This window comes from Eumetopias jubatus, unplaced genomic scaffold, assembly GCF_037043125.1.
Source record: "Eumetopias jubatus isolate StellerSeaLion01/CBP00866 unplaced genomic scaffold, mEumJub1_p1.0 scaffold_5, whole genome shotgun sequence".
Lineage (NCBI taxonomy): Eukaryota > Metazoa > Chordata > Mammalia > Carnivora > Otariidae > Eumetopias > Eumetopias jubatus.
The window spans coordinates 111,507,738-111,527,535 of NW_028274811.1; the positions used below are offsets into that span (position 1 = coordinate 111,507,738).

Here is a 19,798-nt window from a genome sequence, read left to right on the forward strand (position 1 = left end):
AATGGTTCTCAAACTTTAGCAGGGGTCAGAATCACCTGCCAGCCTTGTGAAACTGGATTCTTGAGCCACATCCCCAGAGTCTAGGATCTGTAGGTCGGGGTGGGGCCTGAGAATTTGTATTTCTAACAAAGCTGTCTGGTAGTGTGGATCCTGCTGATTTGGGGACAACACTTTGTGAACCACTGTCCTATATTATTCTTCCTTCCAAGAACCTCATATCATCTGTGTCCTTAGTTTCCTTCCTTAGAACCTGTTACAATTGGTTTTATACTCGGTGGAGGGGGAAGTTCCTTTGTAGTCTCATACTCTTTCCTCATTCATGACTGTAAGTCCCTTTCACATTTGCATACCTTCCCAAGTTTCTCTGGCCTGGTATCATTTGCTAATAGACACGCAGATACACATGCACACTGATTTTCAAAGTTAGGTGTAGTTTTGTTGCATTGCCACTCTCAGAAAGCTCAGGTAGTAACAGAGTGAGGGTAAATAAAAGTTCTCTTCCCCAGGTAGTGACCTGTTCTGTCCCTTATTCCCACTGCATCTGCTTGTCTGCTTCACAAAGTGTTGTAATGGGTAACATCTATCCAGGTTGGACAGTGTTACAGATGCTTGTGAGCTGGGAAGAACTATTGACCGAGAAGTGAAGAGGCATTAAAATTAAACTAAGTATCATTATATATTTGTAGGGAAGTGGTTCAAAGCTTAGGTTCAGGAATTAGAACTGGAATTTATTTGGGCTCTGGTACTCACTAGCAACGTGAGCTTAGGCAAATCACGTCTCTGAGCCTCATTTTCCTACCCTGTAATGTGGAAGGAATAATACCTTTGTTGCAAGGAGATGGGAAAAAATAAAGTAATATGTACAATGTAGCCGGCACAGAAACAGCTCTCAAGAAATGGTAGCTGTTGTGTTTTCTAAGTAATTGTTTTAATTTTTTTCCTGGCCTTTTCTCCGCCAAGGGCCCGGAAAAGCATCCGTTGCTCCTAGGGATCTCTTCTGCCCTGGCCCAAGGTTGTTATCATTTACCGAGATCCTGGTCACCTGCCTCGGGCGGCGGCACCGCGAACCCCGCGGGCTTCGCGGAGGCCCTGCTCTTCGGGTATTTACGGCGCGCGGCCGCCCCAGCTCCGGCTCAAGTCTGCGCTTCCAGGTTCAGTTTCAGGGTCTCGCCGGCAGCCCCGGCCGGCGGGCGCGCGGCGTTCAGCGGGGCCGCGACGGCTGGGTCCTCCGGGGAGTGCCCCGGAGTTGGGAGGCGGCGTCCGGGAGTCCCCGGAGGAGGATGGGCTGCGGACACAGCAGGCTGAGCTGCTGCAAAGCCCCCAAAAAGGTAAAGGGCTCCGGCGGCGAAGTTTGCCTCGGGAGGGGAGGAGGGTGCGGAACCGCTCCGCCGCAGGGACTCTCGGAGCCGCCGGCCCCCTCCGGTCGTCCCAGGGAGCCGGGCGGAGGACGGAGAGAGGCCGGCGCGGAGGGAGGCGGGGAAAGCTCGGCCGGGCGGCGCTCTTAGCCCCGGCCGCGGGCTGAGCCGCTCGGGGCAGCCGAGTTTACCGACACGGCCCCTGGGCCCGGGAAGCGCGGCTAATTCCGGCGGCCCGAGCGGGGAAACGTCCAGTGCTATGGCAGGTGCCCTTTTCCTTCCGTCCGGGGCTGCTCGCTGTGTGGCCACGGACCAGTGACTTGACCTCTCTGGGCCTTCCGCTTTTCCCACCGTTCTGAGGCACACAATCTCTGAGGCCGCTACTCTCAGAGTGGTCCACGGATTTACAGCAGCGGCACCACCCGGGACCTGTTTGAAATGCAGAATCTCAGGCAGTGCCCCGGACCTGCCAAAATAGAACCTGCCTTTTAGCGAGCTGTCCAGGTGATTACAACAGGCTTTAAAGTTTGAGAAGCGCCGGTCTCGAGGCTCTTCAGGCCCCAAAGCCGGTGCGTGTGGGCTGTCCTGGGGGTAGCTGGGAGGGGCCAAAGAGGGAGGACATCTACCGCCTGCTGCTGCCCTTCCTTTCCTTCCTGTCCCTCCCCCAGGGGCCTCGGAGCTGGGTTAGGGCCCAGGAGACTCTACTCGGGTTTCTGACAGTGGGACCAGGTGCCCCTTGGGTTCTGACCAGCACAGAAGGTCAGAGCCTGGAGCCAGAGGACAACTTCCTCGGGGGAACAACCGAGGCGCAGAGGGGGAAAGAAGGACCCTCAAGTTCTAACCCTTCTTCCTACTACTCCCTGCTTTTCAGCCAGGTGGGAGGAGGTGGTCCCATAAACTTGATGAGCAGTCCTCCGGAGACCCTGAGAGGCCCCACACTGCAACCAAATGTTATTTTTCATAAAACTCAAATAAATCTCTCTCTCTCTCTCTCTCCCCCTCTCCCCCCCCTCCCCCCTCCCCCCCCCCTTGCTTTACTGGGGCCAAGGCAAGCTTTCCCTGCCCTGTGCTAGTTCAGGGAGAGGAGTTTTCACCCTAAGTACAATGCTTCTTACTCCTCCTTTATTCCTAGTTCAAGAAACCCCACCAAGCTCTGACCGAGAAACCCTCCTGTCTTCCCTTACTCCAACAGGGAAACTGAGGCTGGCTTGCCACCGTGGAAGCCGAGGGCTGGCTGATGGGGATGGTGGGCAGAGAAAGCTGAGCCTGGCTTGAGACCCAGAATGGAGCCAGTGATAGATGGACATCAGTCCTGGCTCTGCCATAATAAACATGATACATGACCTCAAGCAAGCCCGTACCACTCTCAGGGCCTCAGTTTCTCCCTCTACATGGAGAAGGGAGGGAGATGAGCAGGATGATTTCTAAGGGTCTGAGAGTCTGTGTTCTCTGTACCTGTGTCAACGTCTCCATCTGCAAAGTGGGCCAAGAGGGAATTCCATCTAGGCAGGGGCAGAAGGAGACCTAAAGAGGGGCCCTGTTCCAGACCTGACCCTTCCACAGTGAGCATGGGTTCCCCTGCCTCCTTGCCCTTCCAAGAGCCTTACCAGCTGTCCCTGTCTGTCCTTGGCACAGCCTGAACTGGACGACACCCCCGCCCACAAGCTGTGAAGGGCAAGTAAAGCCCGCACAGACGATCCCAGTGGGAAAGGGCCCTGGGTGCCACCTGGGCTGATGTGCAGAGCAGAGGGTAAGGCCTGAAGAAGGGAAGGGTCTTGACTGAGGTCACAGAGTAACTTAGAATGGAACCCCAGTATCCGGCCCCCTAGTCCGGTGCTCTTTGTCTCTGGCTTCCAGTGGCTTCTTATTGATTCCAAAGCCCTTTGGCATTAAAGCCTTCATTCCGTTGCCTCAGGGCAGTCCGGCATGTCTTCCTGCCCCAGAAATGCCAGGCCCCTGCCCCTGTGTGGCAGGATCTATAAGCCAGTTCATTTAAAGTTCGCTCCTGTTTCCATCTCTCCAGGCTGTGCTCCTGCCCAGTTTCTCATCCAGGTGCCAAACCCCGGAAAGCCTGAGCTCCCAAGGCCATCCCCACCAGCTGTCAGTCCCCTGGGGGGCACAGGGCTCTAAGGATGGGATGTACAAAAATGAGCTCACACCACAGAAGGGTTAGGTCATGGCAACAATGACTCACCCTGAATGGCAGTTTACAGAGAGCTTTCACATCCCGCGGGCCTTACAAAAGCCCTGGAAGCTAGGCTGAGCTGCCAAATCTTTGCCACTCCACAGGTGAGGACACGGAAGTTCAGGGAGGAGTGATGTGTCCAAAGTCATAGAGCCAGTTGATGACAAAGTTGTTCACCTGAGCCTGGTTTTCTGCACCCCCCATCTGGTGCTCATTGCCTCCTACAGAGCAAGTGCTGCAGAACTAGCTGAGTGAACAAATGAGGGCCAAACAGCCAGGCTAGGGCTTAGCCCGGGGTGCAGCAGCAGTACCTCACCCAGCCTCAAGAGATACAGGAAGACTCCTTGGATGGGGGAAGATGGGGTGTGGGGATGCCTTGACTGAACGTTGAAGGGTTTGGTAGGAGTTACAGTCGAGGCAGAGCGAAGAGCCTGAGCTGAGGCTGAGCCAGAGAAAGTGCAGGATGACGGGGCTCATTGTTAAAAGTGGAGGTGGCAGGCAGCAAGGAATGAGCTCAGAACTTTCAGCGGGGACTACCCTGGCTAGGGACAGAGGCTTGACCGCTAGGACCTCTCAGTCCTTCCAAGTTCAAGAATTAGAGGGTTTGCTGAGTTCTGTAGTCTCCTGTGCCTGGTGGCCTTAGCCAGGAGACCCAACCTGAGGCTAAGTCACTGCCTTATTGGGATGAATTGAAATCCTGATGGATGCTTGAGTGGGGATCCCTGGCAGGTAGGTGCTCAGGAGCCATCTGAACTGTCTGGTCCTTCCTAAACCCGTCTTGACTGAGACCATGGGTGCTGTGGTCATGTCCCCAGGAGGACTTGGGAGGAGAATGGAAGAGAGGGGAGGGGCCAAGGAAACAAATTTGCCAGGGACTTGCCTGTAGGAGTGACAGGGGAGTCCAGAGGCCCCCCTGGGCAGGGGTGGGGAGGGACACCTACTGCCTCATGGCCAACCCTCTGTGTTTGTGTGCCTGGTATGATGTCCGAACTCCCCAGCCCCCAGGACTTTGGCTCTGGCCACCGAGCAGAGAGTCAGAGAACCCACTCAGCACTGCTCCCACAGCTGGGCCTCGGGCAACGGGTTCTCAATGGTTCCGGCTTTCAGGAGCCCTTCAGGAGCACTTCCACGTAGCAGGCCCGGTGAGAGAGGGGGATGGATGCAGAAGTGAATGACCTGGCTACCCTGGGGTGCAGGGTATAGGCCCAGCATAGGCCTACAGAATCCGGAAACAAACCATGGACACCAAGGATGTGGGCTTTAGAGCTGGGCTCATGTGTTCATTTCCTCACTGGGCACAGTGGGCTGGGTGCTAGGTGCTGCTTCAGTCCTGGCTCAGTCGCACTCTGTTAAGTGGCTGTGGAAAGGGCTTGGCTTCTCCATGCTTTGGTTTCCTCATCTGTGAGATAGGTGTGAGATTCACTCCTGGGTCATAAGGTTGTTCTAAAGATTAGTTGAAAGAAGGCATGCAACAGAACCTCTGAGACACTGACTGGCAAGTGGCATGCCTTTGATAAGAGGTGATGTGGGTAATGCCAGGGAGATATAATTATACCTCACGGACATCACTGCCTGGATTGTACCAGGGGTGTGGGAGACAGGGGGACATTAATGTCCTTGGAAGGCTGTTGGGGTTGGGGACATGAAGCCTGGAGCCTGGCCGTTGCCTTCGAATCTCTGAAGTGTTGCCAAGGGGACGTGGGGAGCAGCCTTGTTCTCTGTTGTTCCAGAAGGCAGAATTGTGGCCGCTGAGGGGAAGCTAAAGGAAGCCAGATTCTACTTCTCGTGAGGAAGAAAGGTAGCAAGTTCTCCATCTCCGGAGGAGTTCAAACAGGTCAGGTGACATTTTGGCAAGACTAGAAGAGGGCATGTAAGCCTAGGACTAGTAAATATTTAGGATTCTGCTTAAGAAATCTAATTTTGATTATTGTAATGTTTGAGGCAAAATTTCAGAACTTGGAAAAATATAAAGAAGTTTAAAAATCACCATTAAGACATAGCCTCTGTGCACATTTCACTGCCCTTCTGTTTTTCCTATATATATAATACACATGAGGGTGACTATTTTTACACGACTGGGACTATATTTTAAAGTGGTTATATTCTAGTTAATATTTCGCTGGAGGCATTCCTGTTACATAGTCCATGGAAACATGATTTTTAATGGCCAACTAATATTCTGTGGCTTATGTAACCGGTTTGGACACTTGGTTGTTTGCATTCCCCACTCCTACCCTCATTCTTCATGAGCATCCTGGCATGTTCATCCTGATTGGGGGGGGGAGAGGTGGCTCTGAGCTCAGAGGGGAGAGGAGGGGCTGAGCGAAGGCCTCCTGAGAGAGCTGGCCTCTTCGCTGGGTTTTGAAGGTTGGTGGGGTGGGACTAGACAGCTGTGTTGGGGTGAGTGGTATATAGGAAAGTCCGGGCTCCTGACACCTGGTCAATAGGAACAAGGCAAATCTGACCTTTTAGCTTGGTTTGCCGAGGGTGGGATGGTTAAGGAACCTGAGAGGACTGGGCGCCTGGGTGGCTCAGTTGGTTAAGCGACTGCCTTCGGCTCAGGTCATGATCCTGGAGGCCCGGGATCGAGTCCCGCATCGGGCTCCCCGCTCAGTGGGGAGTCTGCTTCTCCCTCTGACCCTCTTCCTTCTCGTGCTCTCTATCTCTCATTATCTCTCTCTCTCTCTCTCAAATAAATAAATAAATAAAATCTTTAAAAAAAAAAAAAGGAACCTGAGAGGACTTTCCTGGGCCCTGATCCCTCTGCCCCAAGCATAATGGAGACTTTGGTGTGTATGTAGCCTCTGAGCTGGTGGTTTTTGCCCAACCCATAAAGTCACCACAGCTAAAGCCAACATAGGCTTCCATATGTATGCACTCTGAAAATCTTGGGAGGTCAAAAGCCAGATTTCTATTTTATAGCAGGACATCTGTACCTAGTGACCTAAGACGTTAGAAAACTTTCTGATAATCCTTGCCTTAGAGACGCAATCTTTGGCAACACGTTTTCTGCACATGTATGTGGTTTTAATTCTGTTCTTTTCCTTTGTAGTCGAATTCCCAGGTGGCTAATGTAGGTCCCCAGGGGCAGGATATGTCCCCAGCCACCTAAAGACTTCCATCTTTGCCTCAATTGGGTATTGAGTTTGGAGCCCATGCTTCATGTCTTTTTTATTGTAAAGAGGGCAGAAAAGATAAAACTTCAAATTAGTTGCCCAGAAGCAGGCTGCTATGTAAGTCAAGATGGTGATGGTCCTGGGGGGGGGGGGGTTGGGACACTGCCACCTGACCTCTCAGTGGTCACAGATCAGCTAGTAAACAACAGCCTGAAATCTGCCTGGAAAGGGGGTTCTAAAGGGTCTCAGTATAACATTCATGAACATTCATGTTCAAAAAAAGAAACTTGGAAAATGTAAGGACAACCCCCCCCCCCCCAGTAAAAGGGAGAGGCTGATGGTTGGCCCAAGTTCTGGCTCTGACATCTTGGGGGCACTTGGGTTCCCGTCTTTGTCTCCTCAGTGTCCTCCACTCTCAGAGTCCTGTGAGCCCTGCTGGATGACCAGGGAGAGCAGGACCCATAGGCAGGGCTGGAGGAACTCCTGTGAGCCCGCCGTGGGCAGAGAGTAGGAGCAAGAGAGAAAAACACCCATCCATCTTTAGCATGTGTAGATCTAAATCTGTCCATTACCTGAAGAGAAGTCATCCTGTTTCTCTTGCCAGGTGAATTTTCATCCCTAAAAATCATTTATCTTGTCACTTTATTTTCAAACCTGAATCTTCCAGAACATCTAGGCCAAACACCTTACAAGACATAAAACATCCGTCCCACATCCATGCTTTCCCCCAGGTAAGTGATGTACAACCTGACCTAATTCCGCTTCTCCCTCTCCCCCAGTGGTGGCGTTCTTTCACCAAGTATACGAGGAACCTCATAGACCTCCTTGCCATTTCTCCACAGCTCCACACAGCCCTACCCACTGCCCACTCCTTAAGGATGTAGCCCTGACATTAGATTAGGAAAGTTATCTGTACCAGGGTGAACAGTGCGCACCCCCACCAAAACTCAGGTACACCCAGAACCTATGAATGTGACCTTATTTGAAATAGGTTTTTTGGAGATGGGATCCATTTAAGATGAGGTCCTACTGGATTAGGGTGGGCCTTATTCCAATGACTGTTGTCCTCATAAGAACAGGAAAATTTGGACAGAGAGAAGGCCATGGGATAGCAGAAGCAGAGATCGGAGGGCTGCAGAAACACAAGCCAAGAAACACCAAGGATTGTGGCACCCGCCAGAAGCTAGGAGAGAGGGATCGAACAGATTCTCCCAGAACCTCCAGAAGGAACCAACTCTCCCAACACCTTGATTTTGGACTTCTAGCCTCCAGAACTGTGAGAGAATAAATTTCTGTTTTAGGGTTCCAACTCTGTGGTAATTTGTTAGAGCAGCCCTGGGAAACTTCTATATCTTCAGGTTAATGACCCCCGCTCTCACCCTCCACCATCGGTCAAGGTGGGCAGCCAAAACCCAAAGCCTCCCATTTGGACCCATGGCTCCCCAGAAGAATAGGGAGAGTGGCAAGCAATGAGGTGCTTGGACAAGGCCCAGAGGCTTTCGGCCACCAGCTGCAGCATCCGTGGAAGAAAGCGCCGCCCTGGGAGTCAACGGTGGTCTAACTCCTGCCTCTTCCCCTAACTTGCTGGGGGTCTGAGCCAAGAGGTTCTCTCCCTGGGCCTGGACATCCCCATCTGTAAAATGACTGCCTTGGCTGCTTGTAGATTTCAAGAGAGGTATTTCTTCTTCTTGTGAATGTCTTTGCACACAAGGAAAACTTGACTACATCGCTGTTTAAAAAATTCTAAGAATTCAGGTAACACTAAAGCTCCCCCTCCTTGGCTACAAGAATCTTAGTCTTTTCTCTAGAAATGACAAGTGCCATCAGTCGGTGCTATTCTAGGTACTTTTCTCTGTTCTTTTGTGTGCATTGATGTACCAAGGAAAATAGTTTATTTTGCGTACTGGTATTCTACCAAATGCCTTCCCAACTCTGTATGTAAAATGTACTTCATTATTTAGACTTATGAGTGACCTTGCGTGGTGTTATGTACCTTAGTGTATTGAGCCAGTCCCCACCACAGACATGAGGCTGGTTTCCAGTGTTTCCCTCTTACAAACAACTCTGCCCTGAGCACCCTGGGGAGGCGCTGCTGTCCTCACGAGTGGGTGTCTCTCTGCTAGCAGGGCAATTGCAGGCTGGTGGGGCACGCTGCCTATAACCTGGGGGGGGGGGGCAGGTAGCCACTGACTCCCTGTCACCCTCTGCTCTGGGCAGTTACTGTCCTCCCCATAGGGGCTGCTCGAGAACAGAGGGTGGTATGAAGGGCTCAGGACACTACCCAGGCCCTCCTGAGCAAGGGCGCCTCTTTTCTTGTCCTCTGGAGAAGCTCTCTTCATGCAGGCATTGACAGCCATGTGTAGATCGCCTGTCCTGCTCTGCCCCGAGCACACGAGCATGACAGGATTGATACAGGATGGGGGGGCAGGATGACCTCACCCTGCCCCTTCTTCTTCATCCGAAGCATGTCAACACAGGAAAGACTCTGATGTATCCCATTGCCCAACTCCATGCCCTAGAGAAGAGAAAACAGAAGCCCAGAGAGGGCTGGGTGCTTTCCCAAGGTCACACAGCAAGTGGCAAGCCGGGATTTTGACTCTAGACCCCCACGTGGGAGTTTGTCATTGCGCTGGGGAGACCGGTGGATGTCTGGCATCTCTTCTGTGCCCTCAGCATGCTTCTTCCTCTGCCCCGGCTGCTGCCATCATTTCCTGCCCCACTCCTTCAGAGTCCCAGTCTGACCCAAATGCCAGAGGTGGTGCTGAGTGCTTTTGCCAGCTCCAAGCCCTCGGAGGAGACTAGAACTGGCAGACATCCTGGGAAGCTGGTGGGGGAACAGGAAAACGTGGGCTCTGGGGAGAAGGACAAGGAATACTGCGTATCAGAAAGCCTTTCTCTAGGCCTCAGCCTCTCCATCTGTGCACAAGCCTGGGCCCGGTGCTCCAGGGCTCCCCCACAGTCTGCCATGGCCCGGCTCAGTAGGCGCTGAAGAGGGAAGTGGTTCTGTCCTCCTCTAAGATCTCATTCCTCGGTCGATCAGATAGAAGCGCTGGAGACCACATCCGCCCCTGAGTGGGGTGCGCTGGGGGCATCACAGGTGTTCCGAGAATGGGCGGTGCCCCCCAGTGCAGCCCAGTGGTGCAGGCTGGCCCTCCCACCGTTAGGCCGCCCTGATCTCATAGCCACGCTGATCCATCCCAGGCAGGCAGTGGGCGATGCCTACGCCACACTCTGGAGTATGAATGAGATGAACTAAATCTTCAGTGTCCTTGGCATGTGAAAATGAAATCAGATTCAGGCATTACTTTGCCAAAATACTTCTGTCCATCCATCTTAGAGATAGGGAAGCTGAGACCTATGTTTATAGGGATCTTCCATCAGAGCCTCTGTGATTTGGGTGTGAAGGCTAATATTTCTCAACAGCCCTGAACATTTAGGCCCTGCCTTTCCTCCCCCTTCTGGAGGGGGCCCTTTGGGCCTCCACCCCCACCTCCTTCCTGCCTCTACCCTCAGCCAATAGGCTCTGCCTGTGGTTGTTAAGATTCTGAAACTACTGGTGCGCGGCCCCACCCACGCTGAGTCCAGATGGCGGAAAGGCAGCCCTGATACTACAGAGGGGTGTGACCTGAGTCCTGTGAGGCCCAGAATCATCTGTCCCCTAAACTTCGGCTACTGCCATCAATCTGGTGTATGCATAAAGGAAAGGAAATGGAAGGGCCTCCAGGCTCCACCTTGAATCTGGATTCTCGTGAGGGCACTTGTCCCCCTGCTTTGTGGCCTCTGACAAGTATTTTCCATCCCACCTCTGGGCCTCAGTTTCTCCATCTAGAAATAGGAGGTGGGGATTGGAATAAACTGTCTCCAGGGGCCCTTCCAGGCCTGCCTGCTGGGTCCCAGCAAGCATCCCTCAGCCAGAATGGGAGGACAGAGCTCCGTGGCCAAGGGAAGCCAGGGAACAGGAAAGGAGCTAGGGAACTCCTGAGGGTCCTTTGATTACTGAATTCTCTAAGCAAAGCAGGAATAATGATATAAATGATACCACTCAATCAGCAATACACAAAGCCCAAAGGCCCATGGAAAGCATGGAGTGATGATGGTTCCTCCTGCGAGGTGAGACCAAGTGTGGTCAGGAAAGGCTGAGCCATCCTCAGGGCTGCTCTTGGCTTCCATCCTAACAAGGGCCCCAACGTAAGGAATAACCGAGCAGCTTCCATCTGAGCTGCTTCTGCCTTACTCACCCTTGCCTGGTGCAGCTCACAGTTTGAGGGAAATTGAGGATTCTGCCCCAAAGGCTTCAGTACAGGACTATGGAAATTCACCCCAAAGTACTACAACCTGGAAAATACTCAGCAGAGCCCTCCGAGGCCGTGTTCATGCTGGTGGCTTTCACTCTCCACCTGCACTTTAGGCTTACCAGAGGGCTTTACTTGCTGAACATCAAGGATACTTTATAGAATTATAGACTGTTGGAGTTGAAGGGCCTCTGTGATCACTCCATCCAACCTGCAGAATGAAGTTTGCCTCTTCTTGCCTGCTACCAGTGATGGAGATCTCACTACCACCACCAAACCCCCACCTCTAGTCAGGCAGCTTATCTCTGTCTGGGACAGTTCTGAAATTCTTCTTCATGTTGAACTGAAACTTCTTGAAACTTCTAGCCCTTAGCCACAAGCCTGCCCTCCAAGTCTGTGGACCACACAGCTTCTGCCTCATGACAGTCCCGCAGAGATCTGAAGGCAGTGGCCAGGTTTTCTTGCCTGTTCTTGAGGCTGACCAACTGTTGTTACCAGTACCTCCTATAATTTGGTTTTGGGCCTCCTTCCACATGCTGTCAGCTCCCTTTGGATGCCTTCCAGTTTGTCAATTTACCCTTCAAAATGCAAGCATATTCTGGGGGTCTCACTCGACCCGACGTGAGCTCATCTGGCTCCTCCACAGCCCTGGCCACTGTCCTCCCATGTTACCGGACTCCGCGCCTGTATTTGGCAGCTGCATCCTGCTGCAGACCAGGTTTGCTTCAGGTTGAACCCAAAGCGGGGCTCTGGTCTGCTTGACAACAAGGAGCTGGGCCCCAGAACTGTGTGTGTTACCAAGATACAAGGGCCCTGTTTCCAGCCTCCATAGTGGAAGGGCTGTCCTGGAGTCGGAGGAACTGAACGGAACACCTGTTCCAACCCTGACGCGTGGCAGATAAAGAAACAGGTCCAGCACGGGCAAGGGACTCGCCTAAAGTCTCATAGGAAAGCTGGAATCCGGGTCTCCGGGTGTCTCCCCCAGTCCTGGGTTCTCCCTACGTCCTGTGCTGTCAGATACCCACCTCGCTCTCTTCTCCCAGTTTCTGTTGACTCAGGAAACCCCACTGACCCAGCTCCCCCTCTTCCAGAGCTCAATCCGGATGCCCCACCCCAGCCCTGGGCCTCCCCACTCTGCTTTTGGAAGGGGAAATTCTTATGTCCCCCTCCCAGCTCCTGTCCTCTCCCACTGCGGGGTGAACTCTGCTCCGTAGCCTCCGAGGACGGAGCTGCCTGAGCCCCAACCTGGGGATTTTCCATGTCGTAGTTGCTTATCAATTCCTACTCAGCTCTGGGCTATGTGTCCTCAGGCTTTTGTGAGCAACAGAGCTGCCTGCATAGATTGGCAGATTGGGGCTTCCCGGCACATCTACCACCCTTGGATTCTGTGGGTCTAGACCTGGGCCTGGGGGCTGTGTTAAGCAAGCATTCCAGGTGCTTCTAATAATACAGGAGACCCAGAGACCACACTCAAAGAAATAGTGTTCTGGGCATCATAACAGATGCTGGGACAAATCCAAAGCGGGTTTCAAACATGGTCCCTGTTGCCAAGGAGCCCCTTGGCCTAGCTGGAGAAGCACAGGTAACCAGGTAGGTCCTCACATGGGTGTCCAAAACAGGCACCCAGGCACAGAGCTGCCAGGGACTAACTCAGCACTGGAGAGGGACAGAGGAGAAACGAAACGGCACGTGAGCTCAGCCTGGAAGCCTGAGGAACTGTGGAGGGTGTGTCATGCTGGGATGAGTGCCTTGGGATGGTCTCGAACACAGGGATGCACCTACTGGGGCCAGGAGTACCATAGGCTTGTTTGGTTTGGGCCCAGCAAATTTGCCAATTGCTTTTTTAAAAGTGATACTATTCCGTGTTGGCAAGGTTGCCGTGAAACTGGCCTTCTCGTGCGCCAACAGGGGGTGTGTTCATTGGTAGAACCTTTCTGGAGGGTAGAGTCAGTAGTTTCAGATGTGTAAAAATACATATAAGTCAGTAAGCGATCACTGAAAGCATAATTTGGAAGTTAAGAAATGGAAATAATCGAAGTATTCGTGCAGATTATTTAATGATTGAATTCATTCACAAGGATGTAATATTTGAGTCATTAAAATTAACATATCTACAGAATATTTAATGCCATGTAGTAAGAGCTCAAAATGTATTTGAAAAAATAAAACATAAGGAAGTATATATAATGTTCCAATTATGAATAAATAGATCGATTATTACTACTACTGTAATTGGAGAAAGAAGTTTACAAATATTTATCAAGGAAACGGAGGAACAGGAGGATCCTCGCCTGAGGACAGACTGTGATAAGTCTTTTTTTTCCTAAGTTTATTTATTTATTTATTTGACAGAGAGAGAGAGAGCACGAGCAGGGGGAGTGGCAGGGAGAGGGCGAAGCAGACTCCCTGCCGAGCAGGGAGCCCAATGGGGGCTCGATCCCAGGTCCCTGGGATCATGACTGAGCCGAAGGCAGACGCTTAACCAACTGAGCCACCCGGGTGCCCCATGCTAAGTCTTGAATGTCACGGGAAGCCGTAGACCTGGGAGTGGTTTTGTCAGGATCTGGGGACTCAAGCGCAGGGTCCCATCCTGCCTGTGGTCTGGAAGCTGTTAGTGCAGGAGAGTTTTTCACCTTTCTGTGGTGGTGGTTTAGCAGAAGACAGTTTTTCATGAGCGTTATGATCTTACTTCAGGCCAGTCTGAGGGAGATCTACCAAAGCACTGCAGGGCCTTTGTTTTTGCCCTGCTTTTCAAACAGAAAGTAATAAACTCAGGCAATGTTTAAGCTCTCAGAATATGCCAGACATTATGGGTGCATTATCCCATCTAATCCTTAAAACAATCTCATGAGGAAACCAAGGCTTGGAGAGGCCATGCAGTCACACAGTGTTAGATTTAGGATTTGAATCCCGGTATGGGTAATTCTAGAATCCCAGAGTTCTTCTTTTTTTTTAATTTTTTATTGTTATGTTAATCACCATACATTACATCTTTAGTTTTTGATGTCTTTTTTTTTAAGTTTTTATTTATTTATTTTAGAGCTAAAGATGTGGGGGAGGGGCAGAGGGAGAGAAGCAGACTCCGTGCTGAGCCCAGAGCCTGATGTGGGGCTCAATCCCACAACCCCGAGATCATGACCTGAGCCGAAACCAAGAGCTGGACGCTTAACCGACTGAGCCACCCGGGCACCGCTAGAATCCTGGCGTTCTTAACCCCACTGCTCCAGTCTCTAATGTGCTGAGACCTGGTTCTGACGTTGAGTCTGCCATCAAGGCACAGAGTCACCGTGTCTTACCTCCCTGGGTTTCCTCACTGTAATAACCCTGCCTGTCAGTGCTACTGAGAGGAGCTGAGGTCAGAGGCTCAGAGCTGGAAGACCACGGGGGTCCACTAAGCCCTTCTTGACTCTACTTGGCAAAGGAGGGAACAGGAGCCCAGAGGAGTGATCAGTGGAGAAGGGAGGAGGGGAGACGTTTGTCCAGCTTTGTAGGAGAGCTGGGACTGGAATCCAGGAATTCTCAGTCCCATGAAAGCATCCCCAGATTAGCATAACCAGTGGTGGCAACGGGGATGAGACAACCATTGATCTCCCTCCTTCTGACAGCCCAGGGTAGAGAGGCTGGCTCCTGTGACTTCCCCAGATTCTTGCTTGGACAGCTTCGCAGATATGTGCCTGGGTCGGGCATCCCCTCTGCCCTGGGCGGGGAGAGCCGAGTCTTCCCAGGGTGGAAGGAGAACTCAGTTGTCAGGTATGCCCAGCCACTGAGGGCTGGGGGGAGGTGCCATGTCTTGTTCCATTTGCCAGAGGCTCACACTGCACCAGGCTCTGTGCCGGGCTCTGTGCCAGGCACTGGGGGGCAGGAGCAGAAGGTTGTAGAAGCCTTCCCTTGACTTACCTTCCTTCCCCAACCAGAAGTATGCTTTCCAGCAGCATTTCAGTCATTCTTGAGTTCAGGAAATTGTTAATAATTTTATGCAATAATGTACCTTTAAAAATCTGTGACCATAATAAAAAGTTCAGTTAATTGAACATTTTCATAGCCTTTCCACAGGCTGATTTATTTTCTTAAGTGTCTCTCTCTTTTTTCTTTTTTTTTTTTTAGAGAGGGAGAGAGGGAGGAAGGGCAGAAGGAGAGAGAGAGAATCTTAAGCAGGCTCCACACCCAGCGTGGACCCCTGAGAGCAGAGAGCCCAACATGGGACTCTATCTCATAACCCTGAGATCGTGACCTGAGCTGAAATCAAGAGTCGGTGCTTAACTGACTGAGCCACCCAGACGCCCCTTTTAAGGTTTCTTAAAATGCAATCTACAATTTTTTTTTCATTTTTTTAAGAGCATCTTTTTTTTTTAAAGGGATAGTTGACATATAAACATTATATTAGTTTCAGGTCTACAACAATGATTAGATATTTGCGTGTATTGTGAAATGATCACCACAATACGTCTAGTTAACATCCAAGAACATCTTGGGGTGCCTGGGTGGCTCAGTTGGTTGAGTGTCTGCCTTCGGCTCACTCATGGTCCTGGGGTCCTAGGATCAAGTCCCACATGGGGCTCCCTGCTTGGCGGGGAGTCACTTCTCCCCCTGCCTCTTCCCTCTGCTCAAATAAATGAATAAAATCTTTAAAAAGAAAAAAAAAAGTGATGTTATTTTTAAAAAAAAAGACATCCAAGAACATCTTAAAAAGTTACAGGATGGCTTAATTTATTTTTTCTACCCCAGATTCTGGTCCAGTGGCTAGTGCCAGGCCTTGGCTGACTTTCCACCTATCTGGGGTGAAATGAGAAAATTAAAGGTGTAAGTGTGTGTATAACATTGAGTAAGGATGTCAGTTCCCCACTTCCTGGAAGAAGTGTCTTGAGCTTTCCTTACTATATTTTGGAAGATTATAATATCCTCTATTTTATGAAATGATAGTGTTAGTCTGCAGATAATGTTTTTCAGCATCCTTGCTTTTCAACCCATATCAACTGTCCTATTAAAAAATATTATTTACGAAACTTGAAAATCTGGGAGCCACTGACACTGCTTCAGGATTCAGCCCTTTGGCATCTCTTGCCTCCTTTGATCAGATTCAACCAATACTGGCCAAATATGGCTCAAGTCCTTGACTCTGCCAGGTATGCACTAATCTAACTTGATTAGTGAATAATCTACCTCACTCAGCCTCAGCCTCCTGTTCTGTAACTTGGGGATATTAATATTTCCCAGGATCATTCTGAAAATTAGCTAAGGTAGTGTAGACATCATAGTGCCTAGTACATCCTGAGTATGGTGTCTTACCCCCATCTGTCAAGGTAATTACCACTGCCTCCTTATAGTTGGCGAAACACCCCCTCTAACAAAGAATAAGCATGGTAAAACCATGGCTTGGATGACAACGACTTCTTCTTCTTCTTCTTCTTCTCCTTCTTCTCCTTCTTCTTTTAAAGAATTTATTTGAGAGAGAGAGAGAGGGAGGGAGAAAAGCAGAGAGGAGGGAGAGGGATAAGCAGACTCTGCACTGAGCATGGAGCCCGACATGGGGCTCAATTCCAGGACCCTGAGATCCTGACCTGAGCCTAAACCAAGAGTCAGACGCTTAACCGACTGAACCACCCGGGCACTGCCCCCCATGGCTTGGACTTCTTTTCTTTTAAAATTGTATTTATTTACTTGAGATAGAGAGTGAGCAAGAGAGCCGGGGCAGGGGAGCAGAGGGAGAGGGAGAAGCAGGCTCCCCGCTGAGCAGGGAGCCCGATGCGGGGCTCGATCCCAGAACCCTGGGATCATAACTTGAGCTGAAGGCAGACACCTAACCGACTGAGCCACCCAGGCGCCCCCATGGCTTGGACTTTTTTTTTTTTTTAAAGATTTTATTTATTTATTTGAGAGAGAGAGAATGAGAGATAGAGAGCACGAGAGGGAAGAGGGTCAGAGGGAGAAGCCGACTCCCTGCTGAGCAGGGAGCCCAATGTGAGACTCGATCCTGGGACTCCCGGATCATGACCTGAGCCGAAGGCAGTCACTTAACCCGCTGAGCCACCCAGGTGCCCTGGCTTGGACTTCTGATGCTTTGCCCCTAATACAGGGAAGGATCAACTTCCTTGGAAGGAAGTTGTGGTAACCATAGGTCCTGAGAGGAAAGGGTAATTGTCTCTGAACTAGAGGTTGGGAAGTTTCAGCTATAACTGGGGTGAGGGTAATAGCAAAAGGTCTGGCCAAGAGCTGGAAGAAGGAAGAGGTGGGCAGGGAGGGCCTCATGGTTGGTGGCACAAACCACAAAAATCTAAGGAGAGGTCAACCAGTATCAGACTCCCCACTGAGGGTTTCCGTGGCAATGATGAGAAATCCTGCTCTGGGAACCCCTTCCCTACAGAGGGAGGGCTGCCTTCGGCTAGTGAGGGAGGCAGGCTAAGTAACTGGATCCAAGGCAAGGTCTGGTATAGCTGGACATCAGTCCTGTCTTGCCTTTGGAAGGATCCTACGACAGCATCCATCCTCACATTGACCTCCTACCCTCTACCTTCACTTCATTGTTGTCTCATTTCTTCCAGAGGCGCCAAAAACCAGATCAGCCCCCCAGACCAGAGCCACAGGAACTAGGTCCCCTCAACGGGGACACAGGTGAGTAGCCAGCCCTATAAATGCCCTCCCCACCATCCATGAGGTTTCCTACTTTATCAACAAAGCTGATATTTAATTATCTCATGAGACCTTAGGTAGGTTACACTAATAGCAGTGTCATGTCTAAAATCAGGGAGGTGATACTCCTGACCTGTACTTGCCTGTTCCTGGCTACTGATGCCAGGAACTGATGCCTCCACACATGGAGGGTTGAGTTTATTTCTGGAAAGTACATTTTCAGGAGAATCCAGAAAAATTGGGAGGGAGTACAGTAGAGACAGATCAGGCTGATAAGAAATCTGGAAACCCAGTCCTGTAAGGAGCAGTTAAAGGAGCAGAGGTTGTTCTACTGGAAAGAAGATGTTGCAATAAAACACAACAGTTCTCTCCAAGTGTCTGAAGTACCCTCAGAAGAAAGATAAGCCTTGTTCAGTGTGACCCAGAGGTCCATTCAAGGGCCTCAGGGTGGCAGAAACAGGCAGGCAGAATTCAGTTCGGTCTCAAAGGATTTTTTGTGTGATTGTTGGTTTAAAACCACCAGAGCTACCTAGTAATGAAATGAGCACTCCATCTCGGAAAGTGTTCAGTTACAGACTGGAGACTGGCAGGGCCATTGTAGACGAAGTTTAAGTACCAGATAAGCAATTGGATCAGAATTCAGAGGCTCTGTAATCTGCCTGTGCACAAGAATTACCTGGGGGAACTTCAAAGATACACATTCTGGGCCCCACTGCAGACCGACTCGACAAGAGTTTCTGGGAGTGGGGCTGAAGACTGTCCTGGTAGTGATGATCTATCTTTGTTATAAACTTCTCCCTGGCAGGTGCCAGTCCAGCTACTGGTCTTGTGGACCAATGTTTGGGACGCTGAGCCAAATGGTTTGTGAGAGTCTGGGGTTCTCTGAACTTGACCCCAGTGGTTCCCCAGGACCCAGAGCACTGACTCGCTCCCCCCAACCCCCATCCTGACAGGCAGCCCAGGCCAGCTTCCTGGCTAGCAGGCCCACTCCTCACCTTTCTCCTCATGCCCTTTGCCAACCCTATGGCACTCTGTCATAATAATACTAACATCAGTAATGATGCCAACTGGACCAGTAATGCCAACCCCTCTAATGTTTGTCAGGAGCAACGATGACTCTCTAGAGAGCATTCAGTAAACAAGAAGGCACATTTATTGAGCTATCTCTAAATGCCTGGCACAACGCTTCCTGCTTTGTGTGCGTCAGCAGGCAGAGTAAGGTGACAGGAGAGCTTGCCGTGGGATCAGACTGTGCAGGGTTCACAGGCCCTCCCCCGACCGTGAACTGCGTGATCCTGGGCCAGTTGTGTAACTTCTCTGTCCCTCAGTTTCCTCATCTGTGAAATGGGGATAAACATAGTACCCACCACAGTGGGTTGTTGTGAGGACTGCATATTCCCCGTGAGGCACCTGGGACAGGGCTGGCATGCTCTTGGGCACATGGTAAGCTCTCAGTACTCCTTACCTTGCTGGTATTATTTCTGTTGCCATCATTTCCTGATTTGATCATCTCCACAGCCCTGTGAGCTAGATATTATTATCCCGATTCCCACAGTGGGTAAGTGAGGCACAGAGAGGGCGGGTCGTGCCTTAGGGCACATCCAGAGCCTATTGGACTCACAGGGGCAATGGCAGGGCCTGTTCTGGAGTCTCCCTAAGCAAGGGCTAGACTTCCTGTTTGCGTCTCCTTCCCACTCACAGCAGCCCCTCTGCCTCCAGCTGGAGAGGGGGGGCGATGCTAAAGGTCAGGGCTCACACACCCAGACCCTCACAGGCCCCAGCAGGTAGAGCAGGTGACTCTGGCCAACGGCAGAACCATGTCCTGGACGAAGCGGGAGACAGCTGTGCCTCAGCTTCAGCTCCTGGCTGGCACAGAGGTACACGCTACCAGTTCTTTGGCTTCTTGAAGAAAAGTTGGAAATCTGTATATGAAGTAAAAGTTGCCCAGCAACGATTAAATCTCAGCAAATTCTTTTTACCTTATTTTTTTTTAAGATTTTATTTATTTATTTGACAGAGAGAGACACAGTGAGAGAGGGAACACAAGCAGGGGGAGCGGGAGAGGGAGAAGCAGGCTTCCCACTGAGCAGGGAGCCCAACATGGGGCTCGATCCCAGGACCCTGGGATCATGACCTGAGCCGAAGGCAGATGCTTAACCATCTGAGCCACTCAGGTGCCCTCCCCTCCCCCCCTTTTTTTTACTTTAGATATCAGTTAGAGCA

General features: G+C 51.0%; 1 protein-coding gene across 1 annotated transcript in view; it reads left to right on the forward strand.

Moving 5' to 3' along the window:
- The first annotated feature begins 1,140 nt into the window (after positions 1 to 1,140).
- Positions 1,141 to 19,798, forward strand: part of CCDC69 (coiled-coil domain containing 69) — a 36,357-nt gene continuing 17,699 nt past the window's right edge. The window contains exons 1-2 of the mRNA XM_028106552.2: positions 1,141 to 1,328; positions 17,488 to 17,557. Coding sequence (XP_027962353.2) covers positions 1,281 to 1,328; positions 17,488 to 17,557 — 118 coding nt within the window. The 5' untranslated portion in view covers positions 1,141 to 1,280. The remainder of the gene's footprint in view (positions 1,329 to 17,487; positions 17,558 to 19,798) is intronic.